The 19250-nt window shown below is 39.1% G+C and overlaps 1 protein-coding gene across 1 annotated transcript; it reads left to right on the top strand.

The window, feature by feature from the left end:
* Positions 1 to 14715: 14715 nt before the first annotated feature.
* On the top strand, positions 14716 to 18732 carry LOC134289914 (uncharacterized). Its single transcript, XM_062856669.1, has 2 exons — positions 14716 to 15262; positions 15323 to 18732. Exon 2 carries the CDS (start codon positions 16978 to 16980, stop codon positions 18730 to 18732), a length of 1755 nt encoding a protein of 584 aa, XP_062712653.1. The 5' UTR covers positions 14716 to 15262; positions 15323 to 16977.
* The last annotated feature ends 518 nt before the right edge of the window (positions 18733 to 19250 follow it).

The following is a 19250-nucleotide window of genomic DNA, read 5'->3' as shown; positions in this document are numbered from 1 at the left end:
CCAGCAACATCAGTGCAATTTATTCACTGTTCAAATTAAGGACAACAGAACACAGTTGCTTCTTCTTTGAAACGCAAAAAGCGCAAATTTTAAATCGTTGTGCAACTTGAGCTAGGGGGAATGATAAAAAAATGAAAAAAATATATTAAGACTCGAACCATGGACACCAGGAGTATTAACCACTCACCTTACACACTACACCAGAAGCTCTGTGAAAGATTTGCTGCTCAATGCACCATTAAAGCTACTGAAGTTACGCGTTACTTCATTGTACCGTCTTTGCCACAAGTTAGAAAGCTGTCAAAATGAAAAGACGCGCAAGTTTTCCGCAACACATTTGGAACCTAATCTGAACAAACAAACCAGAGTAAGATGTTTCATGTGTGTTACATAGCACATTTAATGCAAGCTGACTGTATTGCCACTTGTGAGGAATATGTAAGCTCCGCCTCCATAAATCGATGTTAAATACGATGTTATTTGTAATTCCTATGAAACAAAGCTGCAACTTAATGATATTCGGAGTTCAAATGCAACTCAACTGACAAGATGGAAGTTGCGTGCGCTTTTATTGCACCTCTTTTAGTCCAAAGCATAGAAAACCACATTTTGGATGATGTTGCAGGTGCTGCTTGGGATGGCCTCCACTTTATCATCGTATGCAACATCTTATACGATTACTGGCTGTCTGGGTCTTACTTAATTTTCAACAGAATGTCCCATTAAGTTTCTTAAAAATCTTCAACGAAAACGCCGGACAAATCTTTAGCCGTTTTCTCCACAAATTTCGTCTGCAATATTCTTAAAAAATCTATGCATTTTATTAGGAGTTCGTTATGGATTAATCTTTATTTCAGTAAGCAAATCTGTCAATTCAAGAAATTCCTACTGAAACTTTGCAAAATAATCTGCATTAAATTCTTGTTATTTTTTCTAAAAATGTTTCAACAGCTTTTATGTTCTCCGATTTGAGAAGTCGGAAACTGTCTAACTAAATATAAACTCAAGAGTACTTAAAAATACTACTAAATTTTAAAAAAAATCCTTTAATTCTTTCAAAAACTCTGGATTTTTTTTTCATAATGTTACAATTACAGGAAATCCTATAGAAAATATTCGACTGAATTCTAGAGGAAACTCTATAAATTGAAGAGTCAAAAATTTCCTGCTGAATTTGTTCTCTTTTTTTTTTTGTCCAAAGTTTTTGGACTTTGGACAAAAAAAAAGAGAACAAATTCAGCAGGAAATTTTTGACTCTTCAATTTATAGAGTTTCCTCTAGAATTCAGTCGAAGATTTTCTATAGGATTTCCTGTAATTTGTCTTGAGCAATCGTACACATAAATAGCTCCTCAAAACTTAATAATTGCAGGCTTTCTCAAAAGAATCACATCATAACACGTACTGCTAGTGGACAGAAGTTCTTATGGCAAAAGTGAAATGTAGAGAAGTTTCTTGCACTACTTTTTATTCACATATTTTTCGTGAAGTACAATTTTGTGGGGGCCCCCAAAATGTGGGGGCCCGGGGCCTTGGCCCCCCTGGCCCCCTCCTAAATCCGGCCCTGTTACCAGCTGTGGTGTCTTCAAGGTTATTCCAAGTTACTCACCATGAATTCCTCTGGAAATGCTTTCAGTGGTTCTTTAAGAAAATCAAAGATTTTTTCAGATATTTCTTCATAGATTTTTTTTGGAGAAAATCCTTCACAGACTCCTTCAGAAATTCTCACAATTCTATTCCAGGAATTTGGTCTTAAAATGTATTAAGGTTTGCTTCAAAATCTTTTCCGACAATTTATTTTGCAGATATTCTTCCAGGAATTACTGTTGAAATTCTTTTAGAGATTCGTTAAAAAAATCTTCGAAAACTTCTCCAGAGATTCCATCAAAATTTTCTTTCAAAGATTTTTTTAATAGATTTTGCCAGTGGTTTTTTAGATTTTTTCAAATATTCTTTTAGAAATTCGTTCAACTATTTCTTCAGAGATTTATCCTTAAACCCTGCATGAGATTCTTCCATTGCTACTTTCAATCTTTGAGGCAAAAATTTCTCCAAAGATTCCTGCAGCAGTTCATACAGAGATCCCTTCAGGATTTCCTCTATATATTCCTCCATGGGTGTCCAGCCACTTGGCCTAATTGGTCGTTTGGCCGAATGCCGTTTGGCCGAATTACGATCAAAAGAATTCAGAGGAAGTTTTTGGCATTTTAACTATCAATTTGATCATCAGAAAATTTCATTCTTTTAATCATAGGCTATTCTTTATAGTTCTCACATTCAGGGATCAGTTGACGTTGAAACTACGAAAATTTTATCTATGATTTTTCCTTCTCTGAATCAAAAGCTGTTCTTCCAAGTTATACTGATGCGGAAAACAGTGGTAGGGTCACCTAAGTTTATTATTTATTTTTCGGCCAAACGGAATTCTGCCTAATGGCATTCGACCAAATGACCCTTTCGGCCAAATGGCGATCAGCCAAATGACGCGGAACCGCCTCCATGTCTTACCTCAGAAATTTATCTGGCTTTTCTTCTACAGAAAACTCTAATTTCTACCGAAGTTTCTTTAGAAATATCTCAAGAGTTTTTCTAGGGATGCTTATCTACAGGTTTTTTTCTTTCAAAAAATCGTCCAAAGATATCTCCAGGAATACTTTCTGAAATTCTTCAAGAGTTTATTTAAATCATTTCTCCTGGACTTTTTCTGTAAATGCCTCAATATTGTTATCTAGGAATTTTCCATGGGTTTGCCGAGATGTTTCTTCTGGTATTTTTTCAGAAGTACTTAAGAAAATACACCTGTGATTGCTTAATGAATTATCCTGGAATTTCTTCGAATATCCTTTCAGAGATTCAGCTAAAATGAGTTTCTGTGATTTATACAAGGGTTATACCGAAGATTTCTTCAGATGTTTCTTCAGGATATCTTTCAGAAATTCCAGGTGGGGTTCCTTCAGAATTTTTTTGAGAAGGTTTTGTTATCTCCAGATATTTCTTCAATTTTTTTGGAATTTCTTTGAAAGTTTTACCATGGATTATTTTTACAAATCCTTCAGAGATCGCTTCTTTGAGAATTATTTGAGAAATCTCCCTATGATTCCTGCAGAAATTCCTATAAGATTTTTTTTGTAATTTCTTTTCTGGTTTTATCAGAAATATCTCCTTCCTATATTCCTCCTGGGATTTTTCAGAAGTTCTTTCAGAAATTGCACAAAATTACTGAACTTTTTTTTTAAAGAAATCGCTGGAGGATTGTTTCACGAAATGCCTTAAAAAACTCTACCTAGGAGATACCTATGGAAAGTCCGAGGAGACATTCTTGGAAAATTTTAAGAGTAATGCTCTGACGAAAAATCCTTATGCAATTTTTGAGGTTATCTCTTGATTATCTCCTACATGAATGCCAATGATAATACCTTGGAGAATACCTGAAGAACACCCTCAAACGCTTTCTAACTATTCTGAAAAAAAAAAAATCTTGAAAGACTTCTTGGAGAACTCTGCAAGTAAATTCAAGGAAAAAATCAATGCGTGGAGGAATACCTGTAGGAACTATTTGAGAAACCCCTGAAGAAATTCCCAGAATTTCTAAAAAGTTTCTGGTAAAATTTATTATTTCTAAAGGAAACGATGGAATTTCTGTTAGAATCTCTACATCTTCGAGAAAAGAATTTCGTCCTGAAGAAAACTCTGGATAAATTCAGAAAGAAAATCAAAATTCCAGGGAAATCCCAATTAAAAACTGTTAAAAACCAATAATTTCTTCAGAAATGTTTGAAATGAAGGAAAACAAACATGAACTTACTTGGCAATCCCTGAATAGAATTTCCTATAGAATTCCTTAAGAAGTCCCAGGAGGAATTTTGAAAGGAAACGCTGAGGAAACCCGTAGACCAGTTTTTCATGATGAATCTCTTGAGAAATTTCTTGAAAAACTCCTGAAGAAGTCCCAGGGAAAATTCAAGGGGGAATTTCTAAAAAAAATCTCTGGAGAAATTTTCAATACTATCCATTGGCAGGGATGCATTCTCACGAGATACTAAGAGAAATCTTTGGATGAACTCTTGCTAAAGAATGCTGCGAGATTCTTGTTTCTGTGAACATTTCAGAAAATGTTTGATGAGTTTTGAAAGAATCTCTGAGGTTATCTCAGAGAATTTTCTTAAAATTTTAGGATTTTTTTTCGGCTATACTCGTAAAAGGAATTTCAGCAAGAATACTTTTTCGGCGATTAGAGAAAAAAAATCGCTAAATAGTAATGCATGGAAGAGTTTACTTGGAAGAATTCTTAATTTATCGCAATTGCGAAGTCATCATTTGAGGGCGTACCAGTATAGGGGCTGTTGCCACTGGCATTACTGCCTCTTTATATGTCGAAAGAGGCAATTCAGGCAAGCGAGCGACGCCTAGAGAGAAAGGTTTTTGATGAACGATAGGAGAAGTGAAGTGTAGCCGGAATGGCCCGGACGGGGTGAATTTATTGAAGCCTAATATTTGTTGTATTGGTCATTCTACATTAATTTCTAATGCCGATAACTTCCACAATTAGTGCAAATGTAAGTGATAATGTTAAATAAAAAGGAAGAATTAGATTGTTTATTTACGAAAATTTCTTATGGATTAGGACCTAAACGGATATAAAAAGTACCTACTAAATGATACCATTTTCATTACAGCGCACTTATGGATTTGAGTAGTTTGTTGCGCTGGTAACGGCAGAATTATTGTTAGCGAAAAACACCGAAAGTGTAAGAATTTGTATTTTTTATAGTTATTTGTTTAATTGGATAAAAACTCTATTTGCAGTTTAAAGCTGCACTGAACGCATAGATCGCGTCAACGCTGCTAAGAACCCGGTCAGAATTTGCCCTTCTACCCCCACAACAGGGGCGTTGAAATTTGGAATCCTTGATCTTCCATGACAGCACTGGTTACTAGCTGCAGAATGAGCTGAATGGCATCCAAAACTTCCCTCAGCGTGGGAGTTGATTCATTTCCGTCCGTCCTCGTCGTTTTCGTCCGTCAAGAGACATCCGTCTTTTACCTGCACTTTTCGGTTTGCGGCACGAAGCCGTTGCGGTTTGTATTAAGCTTCTGTTAGAGCAGGTGCTCCCAACCTTTTTGAGGTGGTGACCCCCTTTATGTAAGCATTGCCGAAACATCTAAGCCCAATGGAATTTTTTAGAAAAAAAAAAAATTGAATTAAATGAACGAAACCGAGTTTTTTTTTGGGTACAGTGACGTAGCCAGAATCTTACTGTGGCAGGGGTTTTCGACGGTAAATGATACGTTTTTTTTCATTCGACACTCACATTTCGTAAACTATGATGTCAGGTACATTCAATTTAAGTCATAGCTGAAAAATAGCGGCGCAGTCGAAAAGAAAATTTTTTCTTCTGAGGGCGTTTTATACTGAAAATTTGTTCCTAAAATTGTGGCTTTTGGGGGTGCCGGTATTGGTATAATTTGCACAAAATAGGATAAAACAATTTTCAATTTTCTGGTAATATCGCGGCCCCCTTGAATTGGCTTCACGCCCCCCAGGGGGCCGTGGTCCACCGGTTGGGAACCCCTGTGTTAGAGCTTCCGTATTTCTTAGGAACGGCACCACAGCTCCATTTCTTCTAACTCCGCTTCTTCCAGGGGGTGTTGTTTTTTTCGAAAGCGGCGGATCTGCTGTTTGCGCTTCTATAACGTTCCAAGTTTTGCCGGGTTCCCTGTTGCAGCATTTCCGCTTGCACATCTTATCCTCTGCATTCTTGTTGCTGTGGACTTCTTCTATGTGCCCGATGGTGTTCTCGGCTGCGTCGTTGATGGCTGGTTTTACTGTACTCCTGTAGTCCTCTAAGGGCCATATCGAGCTCGCCTTCGTATGGCAACCTGCCTGAGATATTTTAGGTGCAGTTTGGCCATAACAAGGCCGTTTTGTTCATCGGCTGGTGTGCGCTGAACTTTCCAATCGTTGGTCTGAATTTATCTTCCTGGGCTACCTGAGCGTTTAGATCTCTAATGATGATCTTAACGTCGCGTCGTGGCTTCAGCAGTGGTCATACACGCGTTCAAGCTGGGTGTAGAATGCATCCTTACCATCATAAGGGCTTCCGGAGTGTGAGCTGTGTACGTTGATTATGCTGAGGATGAATCGGTCTTTGATCCCCAATCTGCACATTCCTTTGTCGATCGGTCACCAATCGATCACGCGCCTTTGCATATCGCCCTTCACTATGAAAGCTGTTCACAGCTCGCGTGCACTGCCGCAGCTCTGGTAGATGGTATGACTCCAAATGTTCACACCATGAATCCTGACACCCCTTGCAGCGTTATGATGCCGAAGCCATGGTCCATCAGTAGATCGACGAGTATGCGGGTACCCCCAATGAATTTGAGAGATCGGCAGTACCACGTACAGAATTCCCAACTCCTTTTTCAGACTAATAAATGAGAGGCCCAGAATCCAAAGGGCTGTAAATGACCATTTTGTCGATTTTTAGCTGAGCATATCAAAAAAATCTTCAAATTCCAAGCTTCCAGGAACTTTTTTAAGTTTATTTTTACGATGATTAGAAAAATACGATAAATCGTAGAAAATTGGGTCGATTTTGAAACTTCCTATATTTTGTATGGGATGAAAAATTGGTGAAAAACTGTAAACCTCATTTATCTACTTGAAAGTGGGTTTTTGTCACTGACACCCCTTTGCTTCTAACCCCCTCAAATACGAACCGAAATCAGAATATAGAATAAAACAAAAATTCTTCTTCCCAAATAACCTGATTTTTCGCACAAGTTACTTGTCTTGTAGGTTTGAGAATTCCAATTTGTAAATGAATAGAACTTTGACAAATTTGATAACTATTTGCGTATTTGAAAATATATTGCCAGTTCTTTGAAGCATGGCATCATTATTGATTTACTGGTTGTTTTGCTGTTGTTAGAAATATTTTATTTAGCCAATTCAACCATGCGTTGCTACCATAGTCAAAATACTCCTTTCGGTTTTGATTTACCCCGATAGTCATCCTCGGGTGTGGGTGTATGACCACCATGCCTGTTAAAAGCCAAAAAGTATGCAACACTTACTTTTTACTTCTGATAGAATGGCAGGTAATGTTTTTCGCAACTGACGAAAAAACTGTTTGATGAAAAAAGTCAACAAGGAAAATATGTTTCGCTATGTACAATTGGCTCTTCAAAGGACACCTCACGTACACAGGCGCAACGTTTTGTTTTTGTTAATGCAATCTGCTCCGAACAATGCATGAAATATAATAATATCAAACAAAACTACTGCTGTGAGATTTTCGCGCTTTTCTTTTTGCAGCTTCTCTGTCCGCTTCTCCGAGAGTGCTGTTCCGTCCGGTGCAATCATCAACGCCAGCCAGCACCATCATCATCATCGTCACCGTTCAAGTCCCCCTCATCATCGATCAAAGAAGGCGCGAGCCACGTGTTTTGGCTCCCCAACCCCCCGCACCCCAACAGAAGCCGTGAGAGGAAAAAGAAAAATGCAACGCTTGCTGCTCTGTACATGTTGTGTGACGAAATCCGAGAAACAACACACAACAACGCGCGTTATGACAACCGCGACGACGACAACGACTACTGAGACTTGATCCTTGCTCGTCTCGTCCGCCTTCACCGCCTGCTGCTGTGTGACCCCACAGCCAACAGCATTCTGTGGCACACGAAGGAGGAGGATTTCATCTTCCGTCATCGCTGTGGATGGACCGTTCGTTGGCTGCTGTGACCACCTCTATTCACATTATACAAATATGAGAGTGCATTTTTTTCGACGTCGATTGGTCAATATAATATGGCAAAGGATTTTTTTTTGTGCCGACACCATACTCGAATGGGAAGAAAAAAGCAGCAGCCTCGCGAACGTCGATTGGTTCGGACCCGACAACGACAATGACGACGACTGCGACGACGACTATAAGGACGACCACGAATGGCATAGACATTTTCAGGTTTTCTTTTTTCGGCTGAGCCTCGAGGACGTCGCCATGCCGGATTGTGGGAGGACTGAAAAATGAGAATGAGGCGCGATTTTTTTTCTTTCTGAAGCTGATCGGTTTGGGGGCCATTATAATTTCGGTGACTAGGGGGACTGCATTCAAGGGGAGCACGTGTGGAGAGGGATTTTTTTTCTGCGTTCGCAATATTTTCGGACGATTCGCTTGGTCACTTGCTCTTCTGGATTCGTTCCACGGACACCAAGAGAGATGATGAAAGTTGAATTGTGGTCAAGAAAAACGATTAAAACAAATGGCGAGTGTTGGGTTTCCTAGGCCTGGATATCACAGTTCTTTTTTGTTGGCAAGTGGCTGGTCACTGAGATCTTTTCTCTCGTTTCGACGCAGTTCAGCTTTGCTTATATAATGTGATGTTTTCGGTTGGCCATCGTAGTGAGCTGTTTTTTGCAGACTAAGCTACGCAAGAGTTTATACGCATGCACTTGTGAGAGCAACACTTTCTGCTGATGAAGAACGATTCTGGGAAAGTATTTTTTCCTATCCTTGGGTGATACTTTTGGAACTACTTTAGGTAACCAACCACATTAACTTTTATGTCGCGTATGTATTTCGTGGTTTTATCGAACATATATTTTTACGATTGATGAGTTGACAAAATATGAAGGAATGATGCCACTTAATTACTTACTTACTATAGTACGGACCTAGATCAAAATACCGAAGCATTCCTCATTATAAGCTGAACTTTCAGGGCAGCTTACGGTTGATTCAGTGTTTTGTTACCCTTCATGAACTTTCAAGTGCATTGCTAAATAGCTGCAATTTTTTACTAAAGGGTGGATGGTAGAGTGGGTCTACGTTGTAAGGGAAAATTTAAATTGGATGGCATCAACTCGGAACAAAGCTTTTTTCGATTCATTTTAGCGACCCGGTGCTAAATTTGAGAGTTATGGATTGTGGTATGGGAAAACTAACTTTTTTGCAGTTTTCTCATAAGGGGCTTAATTTTTTCTTCGACTTTACAACCGATGACGGTAAGATTTAGACTTAGATGTGCCGAAAAACTTCTTGAAGACCGCAAGGCGATCCGACACTTGTGACAGATGATGTAACGTACAGATTGTCCGAAGGTGCTCAACATTTAACATGTAAAATCGTAAAAGAATAATAAAGAATAAAATCTCAATTTTTGATCTGTATTGCCAAGCGTATGTAGTTATATGGCATTAGGGAACTTTTTTAACTTATGAGAAAAAGGCAAAAAAGTACGTCTTTCCATAGTACATCCCATAAAAGTTTCGATGCAACCAATTGCTCCAAAATTTTCTACACTTGTCTCGAACGCTAAAAGGAATCGAAAAAGCTTTGTTCCTAAAATCGACCTTGTTGACTCAGTCTAATGTGTAGCTTCTTTGAATAACCACATTTATATATAAGTCTACAATGAATATAAGGAAATCCAAAATATTGTATTTATACATTTTAACACAACACTTGACTTTTGTGGTATACATGTTACATAATAATTGAGATTTACAAGCGTGCGTTGATTGAAACTACATCAGTTCCGTTTTAAACATTACGTGATTAGGTTACGGTACCGAAATCATTCATTATGGTCATATACAAACGAAAATTATCTTAGGAGGATATAACTTTGGCATTTAGAATGTTGATCGATCGGAAAGATCTCCTACACTGGTTTGTCGCCTTTTTGTAGATAGAGTTCATATGACCCCTTTCTCTCCTTTGGTTCGTAGCGAAAAAACCGATCCAGACAGTAGGCCAACATTCCGGCGAATCTTGGTGAGTTCAGTTTCAATTTCCTCTTTACGAACAGCTTTCATATTCTTGGATTGTTGAGTTACACCTTCAATTTCACGCAGGAATGGGTAATACTGACCACTCACCAAATTAACCTATTTATATTGCGGATTTTTAGAAAAATTTCCACTCTGCGGTAGCCGCCGAGTTCTACCGCAGCTGTCAAAGTCCTACCGCAGGCTTGAAAATCATCCTATAGCGCAGTTTCGAGTTCAAAAGGAATTGCTCAAGAAACTTCTTGAGCGATTCCTGGCAGAAACTTTCTACGGTGACTGCCATTTAAATTGTCATTTCTTCGCAACTGCGTACTGCGATGGAAGAAAAACCGGTTTCTTGAGCAATTCAGGCAAGGAATTTCCCATGCATCAAGATAGGCTGAGAAATTCCTTCTGATCTGCAAACAGCGCTTATCATTGAAACTGAAGGCCAAATCAAAGCATGCTTGCAAGGTGAATTGAACTGAAAGCCAACAACAAACAATGATCATCGACGTCGTATCCAAGGTTATCCAATGCATCGCTACGGCTCGCTAGGGTAGATCGATGATACCTCAGTAAAAATCAGTAGTCTGACAGCTGCGGTAGCTTTTCGTTCTACCGTAAAACGGAAAGTTTTCTCTAAATTAGCAATATTTACGTAATCGTGATCCTCCGTGCCTACTGTATCTTTGTCATTCTATTGCTCTTATTCCTAAACATTCCGCCTGGCAGCACCAAGAAGCAGGCATGAACATTTCTTTTCATTGCTTTCCATTTATACCCGAGCAGGAGAAAATAGCTGAAGAATAACTATATCAGGTATGGAAAATCGAATACCTACAACCTGAATGAGGTATTAAGAAGCCCTACATAAGAGGTAAAATACCTACAATAATAACTGGTGTGTATTCTGTGCACAATGCGTGAATAATGATATCAGGTATGGCAATACCTAAATAATACTCGGCAATTTTGCCATACAAATAACGATTTTTCCATAATTGCATTATACCTCAAGCAGTTCTCAACATCAAACCAATAACTCGTTGAGGTATTTTATCAATACTTACAAAATACCAAAAAAGTTATTTTCAATACCTGGATAACCAACCAATACCTTGCCTTGGTATGATACCTGACTTTGGTATGCTCCAGTTATGTGTCAGTTATTCATTCCTGCTCGGGTACCTACTTATTCTTCTTCACTCACAATATTAAGATCTGTTGTGTCCGGTTGCAATGTTTCACGTTCTGCCGAGTCGTATGCTGCAGCATAACTGCCCGTGCTGCGTGTCTCGCATGCACTCGTCGTCAAATCAACAAGGCATCAGCTGTTTTCAGTTTATTTACCTGTTTTAAAGTTTACTCGCTTGTCCATTTATTTACGTTTATTTTAGCATACATACATACATATTTTGTTTTCAGTTTATTTACCTGTTTTAAAGTTTACTCGCTTGTCCATTTATTTACGTTTATTTTAGCATAACATTTTAGATAAAGGTCCTACAACATTTAAATTGTTCTGTGAAAAATACACACATTATAAACGGAAACGATTTTATAACACTCCAGGTAACAATTTGATGCTGTGCAAACGTTTCTCCAACTACTTTAAATCAGCCTTCATTTGAACAAAAGCTGAGCACAAGAGGTACAATTCTTTATTCAGCTCCTAAACATCTAATTTTGGTGATTTTATTCAACCTTTAGCTGATTTGAGGTTCATTGGAAGGCTGATTTAAGTCTTAATATGCTAAGCGCAGTAATTAATAAAATTTATTTATTTTGTAAAATAAAATGAGAACACTTTCGTGAGCCTATTTTTACTATCAGCTGCGTCTATTTCCCGAAGAGATGTTCAGGAATGTATGAATTAATCTGTGGGAAAACTGGGAATTGAGCTCGGACCTCCTGATTTATAGTCACTCACCTTGGCACCTTCACCATACACAATTGCATACTTATCCTCGAAAACAAGAGCATTACTTGTTGTGTCTGAATAGTCAAGAACGGTTCCGGGTCATTTGGCCGAACGCCATTTGGCCGAAAGGGTCATTTGGCCGAATGCCATTTGGCCGAAAAATGAATGATGAACTTAGGTGACCATGCCCCGTTCCCAGCCTCAGTATAACTTGAAAGAACAGCCTATGAGTCAAAGAAGGAAAAATCTTTGATAAAATATAGGCAGTTTAAACGCCAACTAAGCACTGAATATCAAAACTAGAAAGAATAGCCTATTATTAAAAGAAGGAAATATTTCTGATGATCATATTGGGAATAAGAATGTCGAAGACTTCTTCTGATTTCTTTTGATCACGATTCGGCCAAACGGCATTCGGCCAAATGACCCATTCGGCCAGATGGCATTCGGCCAAATGGCGTTCGGCCAAACGGCATTCGGCCAAACGGCGTTCGGCCAAATGGCCGGACACCGTCAAGAACATAAGTTGAACTAAGTCTGTATTGAGGTTGAAAAAGCGATGTGGACTTCACGAAAACCATGCTTGGGTCAGCTGTCAATAATTATTTGATTCAAATTTGATTAAAGGTTGAACAACAGATGATTAAATCTGCATGTTTGTGTATGTTTTAAAGCTGGTTACCCAGTTGAATAATATTCTATTCAACTTGATATTCAGCCATCTATGTATTGCTGATAAAAGAGGTTGAACAAGCTATACTTCAGAACAATATTCAGCTGTCATTGTGTTCAGCCATTGACACCATTAACCAGCTATTGTTCAGCAAATACTCTCACTATTCAGCATTCATTGTTACTTAGGTCTAGCCCAAACGTCACTAGCACGAATATGATAAGATCCGAACCAACATAACACCAAAGAACAGCGTATAATTCAAAGAAGGGACCATCTCTGCGGAATGAATTTTCGGATAAATTTTTGAGGGAACGAAGTGTGCCGCGCTAGTGTACAGGCGTGAAAATTTTTGCTCTTGACAATTTTTGGATTCCAATTTCCAATTTCAATAATTTGTAAAAAATGCTTCGGTACTAGTCAAGTTGATATGAAATTGTTTAAAACTGGGTTCCAGTTAAGAAGATTTTTGTGTGCACTGGAAAATGACCGTGTTTTGCAGAGACCTAATGTTCTGCTAGAATTCGGAAGATTCATGTGATTTTGAGTGCGTTTGTGAATACCAGAAAGAAAAGAAAATCGTGAGTCTCGTTTGAATTGATTGGGAACACAATAGTGTGGTTCTCCAATTAAAGTTTTTTACCAAACTATGAAGAAGTAAAGGAGGACTGTGCTGATTAGCGCGAGAGCCCCAAAAGAAATGTGCTCTTCCATTCCGATGCGATCGTAAACCAGAACAGTACTGACAGAAGAATTTGGATATATTCCGGTTATACAGGTGTACGGGCATGGGTGAACTTGTGATTTATTTTTAGATAGGTTTTGTCACGGAAAGACTTTGTTTTCAAATATTTTCAAATTTGAAACGAATCGACAATCTATCAGTGCCGGGCCGACTCAGGCCACAAGAGACTTCGCGACTCCGGCAATCACAGGGTCGGCTAGCTAATGGGTAATCAAGGGAGCATTTCGAAATACAAAAACACTACCCCAAGAACCTTCACGTTACTAGTGTTGGATACTTAACTCAATGAAGGTAGGTTACTCACCTGGAATCACAGCACCACCGACCTTCCCAGGCCACTCGACGGCAAAATTTTCAATTTTCAAGAAAATGGTCAACTAGCTGTAACTTTTCGAAAAGTGCATAAACATTCTCAAATTTTTACTGTATATTGGTCAAATAGTTGCCTCCCTATGATCCAATTTAGGGAAAGATCGGACTATTCTACATGAAGTTAGAAATACTTATTCTAACTTTTGATTTTTCGAAAAGTTCCAGTTTGAGAACCATTTTTTAAAAAGTGATAAGTTTGCCTGTCCCGATCATTTTGTCTATCCCCTGTAGATGTTGAAATAGATTTATACATACGGCTATGTCACAAATATCCCAAATCAGCAAAACAATTTCCGAATATCAGCAATGGATTGTCAAAATTGCTGAGAACTCGGCAAAATAGTCGTTTGCTGATTATTCAGCTTTGCAAATCTCGTAAAAAGAATGAAAAAAAAATGCTAATATCCCGGCAATCTGAATTAAGTATTGGATGAACTCCTGCATGAAGTATTGATGGGTTTTCGAAAGAATTCTTAGCAGAAATAATAAAGAACTTCAAGAATATTTTTTAGGTAAATCCTTGATGGAATCTTTGGGATGAAATAAAAAAGCCCAGAAGAAATCCTCGAAGGAATTTCGGATGAAGTCGTTTTAGCTTCTGAAAATGTCCTTCGAAGTAATTCTGAATTGAATCTTTGAAGGAATTCGCGGTGGAATCCTTGGCGGAAAATCTGCAGGAATCTTTGAAGAAAAATTCCAAAAAAATATGGAGCAGTTCCTGAAGTCATCCGTGGAGAAAGGCCAGAATGTATCATTGTATGAACTCCCAAAGAAAACCTTAGGGGTAGTTCTTGAAGGAGCTCCTGGAGATACACTTGAAGGAATTACTGAGTGATCCTTGGAAGAATTCTTAAATGAAATCCTTGGAAGAACTCCTTTAAAATTATTGGAGAAATTACTATAGGAATTCTAATGGAAAATCTAGAATAAATCTTCGAATGAATGTAATCAGTTTCGTACCTTTCAATTCCGCCCTATGTTGCTTATCCTTTGACAGATACGCGTATTTCCAATTGATAACTGACACTGAGGAAGATTACAAGTGGTAGTCGAAATACGCGTATCTGTCAAAGGATAAGCAACATAGGGCGGAATTAAAAGGTACGAAACTGATTACACTCATTCGAAGAGGGTATTCTGCTTAGAGAGTTCGAAAAGTCGGTACAAGATAGAATAAATCATTGGAGGAGCCCCTTGAAGTGGAGAAAATTTATAAGGAATTGTAACAAGTACGCCAAGCGTACGTTACTATGTAAATATAAATTTGTTTAATCATTATATTATTGTACATAAATGACGTTATCCTTAGAATTAAATATAAATGAATTAGTAATTTGTTCCGCTTTATGAATTCCAACTGTTCAAACTTGCTTGCACGTCACTGTAAAAAAAGAAGGCTTAAGAAAGGAAACGATAAAACTGCGCCTGGGAGATAGGCAATTGAAATACAGCATTACGCAATTTAATTCGCGAGGTCAAGAAGAGAAATTCTCGGATTAACGGATCGAAAACCGAAGGTCAAATTCACTTCGTGTCCTTGGATTTGATGGGAAAGTGGGAAGGCAAGATCTGATGAAGCCTGCATGAGCGAGATGCATTTCAATCAGGGGAGCATTAATAGATGATTTCATCTTATTCGTTCGGCTGAAGCATTTCCGGCTAAACCTAACTTTCGAGGGTTTTTATCTGAGGACATTAGAGTCACTCGTTCATTTGCCTGGAGACTCGAAAACGTTTCGGAAGTGTGGCTCTGCCAATAACCGCGGTGATCGAGGTAGTGAAATTGAGAAGTCTGAAATCTTTTGAAGTGCTAATTTCCCGTGTCTCATTTCAGTGAACTGTAGTCAAAATCAAATAGACAGTTACTGTAAGCCAGTTACGTTTGTGTGAAGAATCGTTAGAACAGAAAGGTAATGTGATCCTCTAGAAAACATGTGCGTGCCATGTGCAGTGTCTAAAGATTCCTTTGTCGTACAGCCGTGCGACGGCTTTCTGTGTCCAATTTAGGAACCACCGTAGCCACAACTCTCCGTCGAGTGCATCCGTTGGCAAATTTCCTGGCCAACCGTCAACCCACGGTCAGAAGGGGCCGCGCCGTCACCATCGCGCCCGAGCGGAATAATCACGAGAAGAACCGCTGTTAGTCGAAGTTCAGGATCCCACGAGACTCCGATCCGCCCTGCTAGGTGGCTAGGCCCTAGTAGCGAGCAGCGAAGAGACCCCAACCGCCAATCGTCTCCCCAACAACCACGCCGTACGTCTATCAACCGGCCGGGCATGCGGTAACTGATCCCGCCAAAGTCGATCGCAAACGAACAACAGATCTGTAAGTAGAGCTCTATTTTTCCCCCAGTCCGTGGGCACATGTGACGACGACGAGAAATTTCGTCAATGGACCCATAGCATTTTCATATGGTGTTCCCGAAATTTTAGCTTGCCGGCTATATTTTGCAAGCGCTATTGTTCTGCGAGCTAGGTGCAGACAATGGAATTTGGAATCGTGAGGAAGAAAGACACGCACATGTAGGATAGGTAGAAACAAAGTGAATTCGATATTAGTTAAATTATTATGAACTAGAATATACGTTTTTTGAATTCTGAATTAAAATCGCTTTATATCCCTATCCGCTTATTTGATTCACGGAGAGTAGCATGGTGAAAGATTTCATGTCGCGCGCTTAAAAATTCAAATTTTGTCGCCTGCAGAAGTGGGTTGTAGTGAGTAGGTTGAACCGGTTCCATGACGGTGTCGACATCTGGTGTATACTGGCGGTGACTTCCAGTGATGATAACCGAAAGTCTCCTCGGAAAGCTTCAGAACCGTTTCGTTTAGGGTGATTTTTGATATTATGCTCCTTTTGAATTGAAATGCAAATCCGTAAGTCTGATGTGGGTGAATTTGGGGACTGCTGGACCGTTTCCTATCCTTTTCAAGGAACGACTTGAACTAACCGTAGGTTGGGTCTCATGCCGGGCAATCATACCTTGGCGATTGGTCCTCATTAGAGGTGGCGCTTAAGCCATTCGCTTAACAAAACGGAAACAGCCCAACAGTCCATTTGTTTATTAGGGAGATATTTAGGAGTAGACCGCCAGTCGTTCCCAAACGACATTTTGGCGTGCTACATTTTGGCGCCCAACTAAAAGTACGAATCCTGATATGTTATTGAATTTGAGTGATTGGTGAAGTAATTATGGTAATTTTATGGTTGTGAATTCGGAATGTGATTTAACTCATGCTTAAAGTTATTTGGGAAATTTGTTTATTCGGATATTCAGATCATTGAGCAATTTTGTGAGATTTACAATAAGTGCGTTTTTTTTTCTCTTTCTTTTGAGTACATAATTACATTTTCTATAAATATATTTTTTTTCTATTTTTGTTCCTTTATTTCATTGAATTGCTGTTTTTGCTTTTTTGGTATATAAATATAGTTAGATAATTAGTTTAAATTAAGATATACTTGAATTGAGAGAACTTAGTTAAACATGGGTGCGAAGTTTCCTCATGCTGATCATCTGTTGGATGACGAAATAGATTACGAACTAAAGCTGCGAAATTATGTGGAAGATTTGGGGAAAGATTTGAAGGTGAAACAAAGACTGCTTAGAAGGGTTTTCTTGAAAGATGCTAAGGAAAATCGAGAATATCGATCTCCGTATTCTATTGACCAAGAATTTGAGTTGATTGCTTCACGGGTGAACAGTATAAGGTGTAAACTGTCTAAAAATCCGGATACAAAACTCGTTTCGCGTTTAAAACACTACTATTGGCGTGTGCAGTGGTGCAACGCGGACAATCAAGAGGCCATGCAGATGAAGGAGTTGTTATTTGGAAACATCTCTAATCTACTTGCAGAGCAAAATGCCCTCGAACCGTTACAGAATGCAAGTCCTGACGATGAGTCATTAGAAGATACTGATACGGAATTTTCTGAAACAGAGAAATCTGGAGCAGTAGGTGGAAATATTGTGTTAGTGACACCCTTGGGTGAGCCTCAGCTGACTAATACAAGTAATTTCAGTCCTTTGATTGAACCGGAGATACCTCAGAATGCAAAAATAACAGGGGCTACTAAGAAACGAAATCAAGAACACAGTTTAGCTTCGGGGGTTAGCGATGTTAACAGGGAAAATGAAACAGAACAAATGAAAGCGAGAATAGCCGAGTTAGAAGCTCAACTACAATCCTTTGCTGCACTGTTAACAGCGTCAAGAATCCAAAGTAACCCATTGGAACAGTTACAAAATCAGAGACAGGATTTTAGACAACCGAGTGATGTCTACCTTGGCAGGACAAGAATCAACGAGAGAGAGGAGAGTGGTAGTGAAAGAGACAGTCAAGGAGGCAATAGACAGTCAATAAGAGATGATAGAGGCCAATATGATAGGAAAATGGAAAAATGGAACCTTCACTTCAGTGGGGATTCTAGGTCAACATCGTTAGAAGATTTTATCTACAAGGTTAGAGTCTTAGCGAGCATGAATAGGATTCCTGATAATCACTTACTTAGTAACATCCACTTGTTACTAAGAGGTGAAGCATCCAATTGGTTTTTCACGTACTATCAGCCAACGTGGACTTGGACTATCTTTGAAGCAAGAATTCGATTCAGATTTGGCAACCCTAATCAGGACCAAGGGAATCGACAGCGAATTTACGACCGAAAACAACAGAAAGGTGAAACTTTTATTGCCTTTGTAACAGAGATAGAACGCCTCAATAAGTTGTTGACCAAACCATTATCGAGCCATCGTAAATTTGAAATCGTGTGGGAGAATATGCGACCCCACTACAGGTCGAAATTGGCATGTTTTTCCATAAACAATTTGGATCAATTAATCCAGGTTAACTACCGGATTGATGCAAACGATCCTTCTTTACATCCGGTAGGACCGAAATACACGGTACACAACATTGAGGAACATGAGTGTAGCGATTCAGACGAGGAGGAAGTTAATGCGATAGGACGTAGACCAGTTAGAAATCAGCACCAAGAAACGAATCAGAACAGGGGTTCCCAAAGCTCTAGCGGAACAGGACAGTTAGGGTCATCTTCTAGAACGCCAATGTGCTGGAACTGTCGCCAGCAAGGTCATTTGTGGCGTGAATGCCGAGAAGTAAAGACGACGTTCTGTTATGTGTGTGGAAATCCCGGTAAAATTTCATCAACGTGCGACAAACATCCGCGACGGGCAACAACAAATCAGGTTCCCGAAACGTCTCCGAGTTCGGGAAACTAAGGGAGGAATGCGGTAATGGGAACACTAGCATTCCAACCAAACAATCCGTTCCCTCTCCTAATTCGATTCCGTACATCGATCCATTAGAAAGTCTTCTAGAGATCAGAATTCAAACTAGTCGTTGTCCACACATCAAGGTCAAGATCTTCGATGAGGAGATCGAATCTTTGTTAGATTCTGGGGCTAGCATTAGCGTAACTAATTCAAAACAATTCATTGAAAATCATGGGTTAAAAATTTTAGCTTCACCGGTTAGAATTTGCACGGCTGACAAAACACCGTACTCATGCATTGGCTATGCAAATGTTCCAATTACTTTCAAGGGTGTAACTAGAATAGTTGCCGTAGTAATAGTACCCGAGATTACAAGGAAACTCATTTTAGGTGTAAATTTTTGGGAAGCCTTTAAAATTAAGCCCATGATGGACGGAAATAACGGTTTAGAAGAGGTAGCGGAGATTGACATAGAAGAAGACGCATTTCCACCCGATTCATATCATTTTTACGTGCACCCAATT

This window comes from Aedes albopictus, chromosome 3 (genome assembly GCF_035046485.1).
Source record: "Aedes albopictus strain Foshan chromosome 3, AalbF5, whole genome shotgun sequence".
Classification (NCBI taxonomy): domain Eukaryota; kingdom Metazoa; phylum Arthropoda; class Insecta; order Diptera; family Culicidae; genus Aedes; species Aedes albopictus.
Note: the sequence above shows the minus strand (reverse complement) of the source record. Positions and strands in the feature narration are given on the sequence as shown.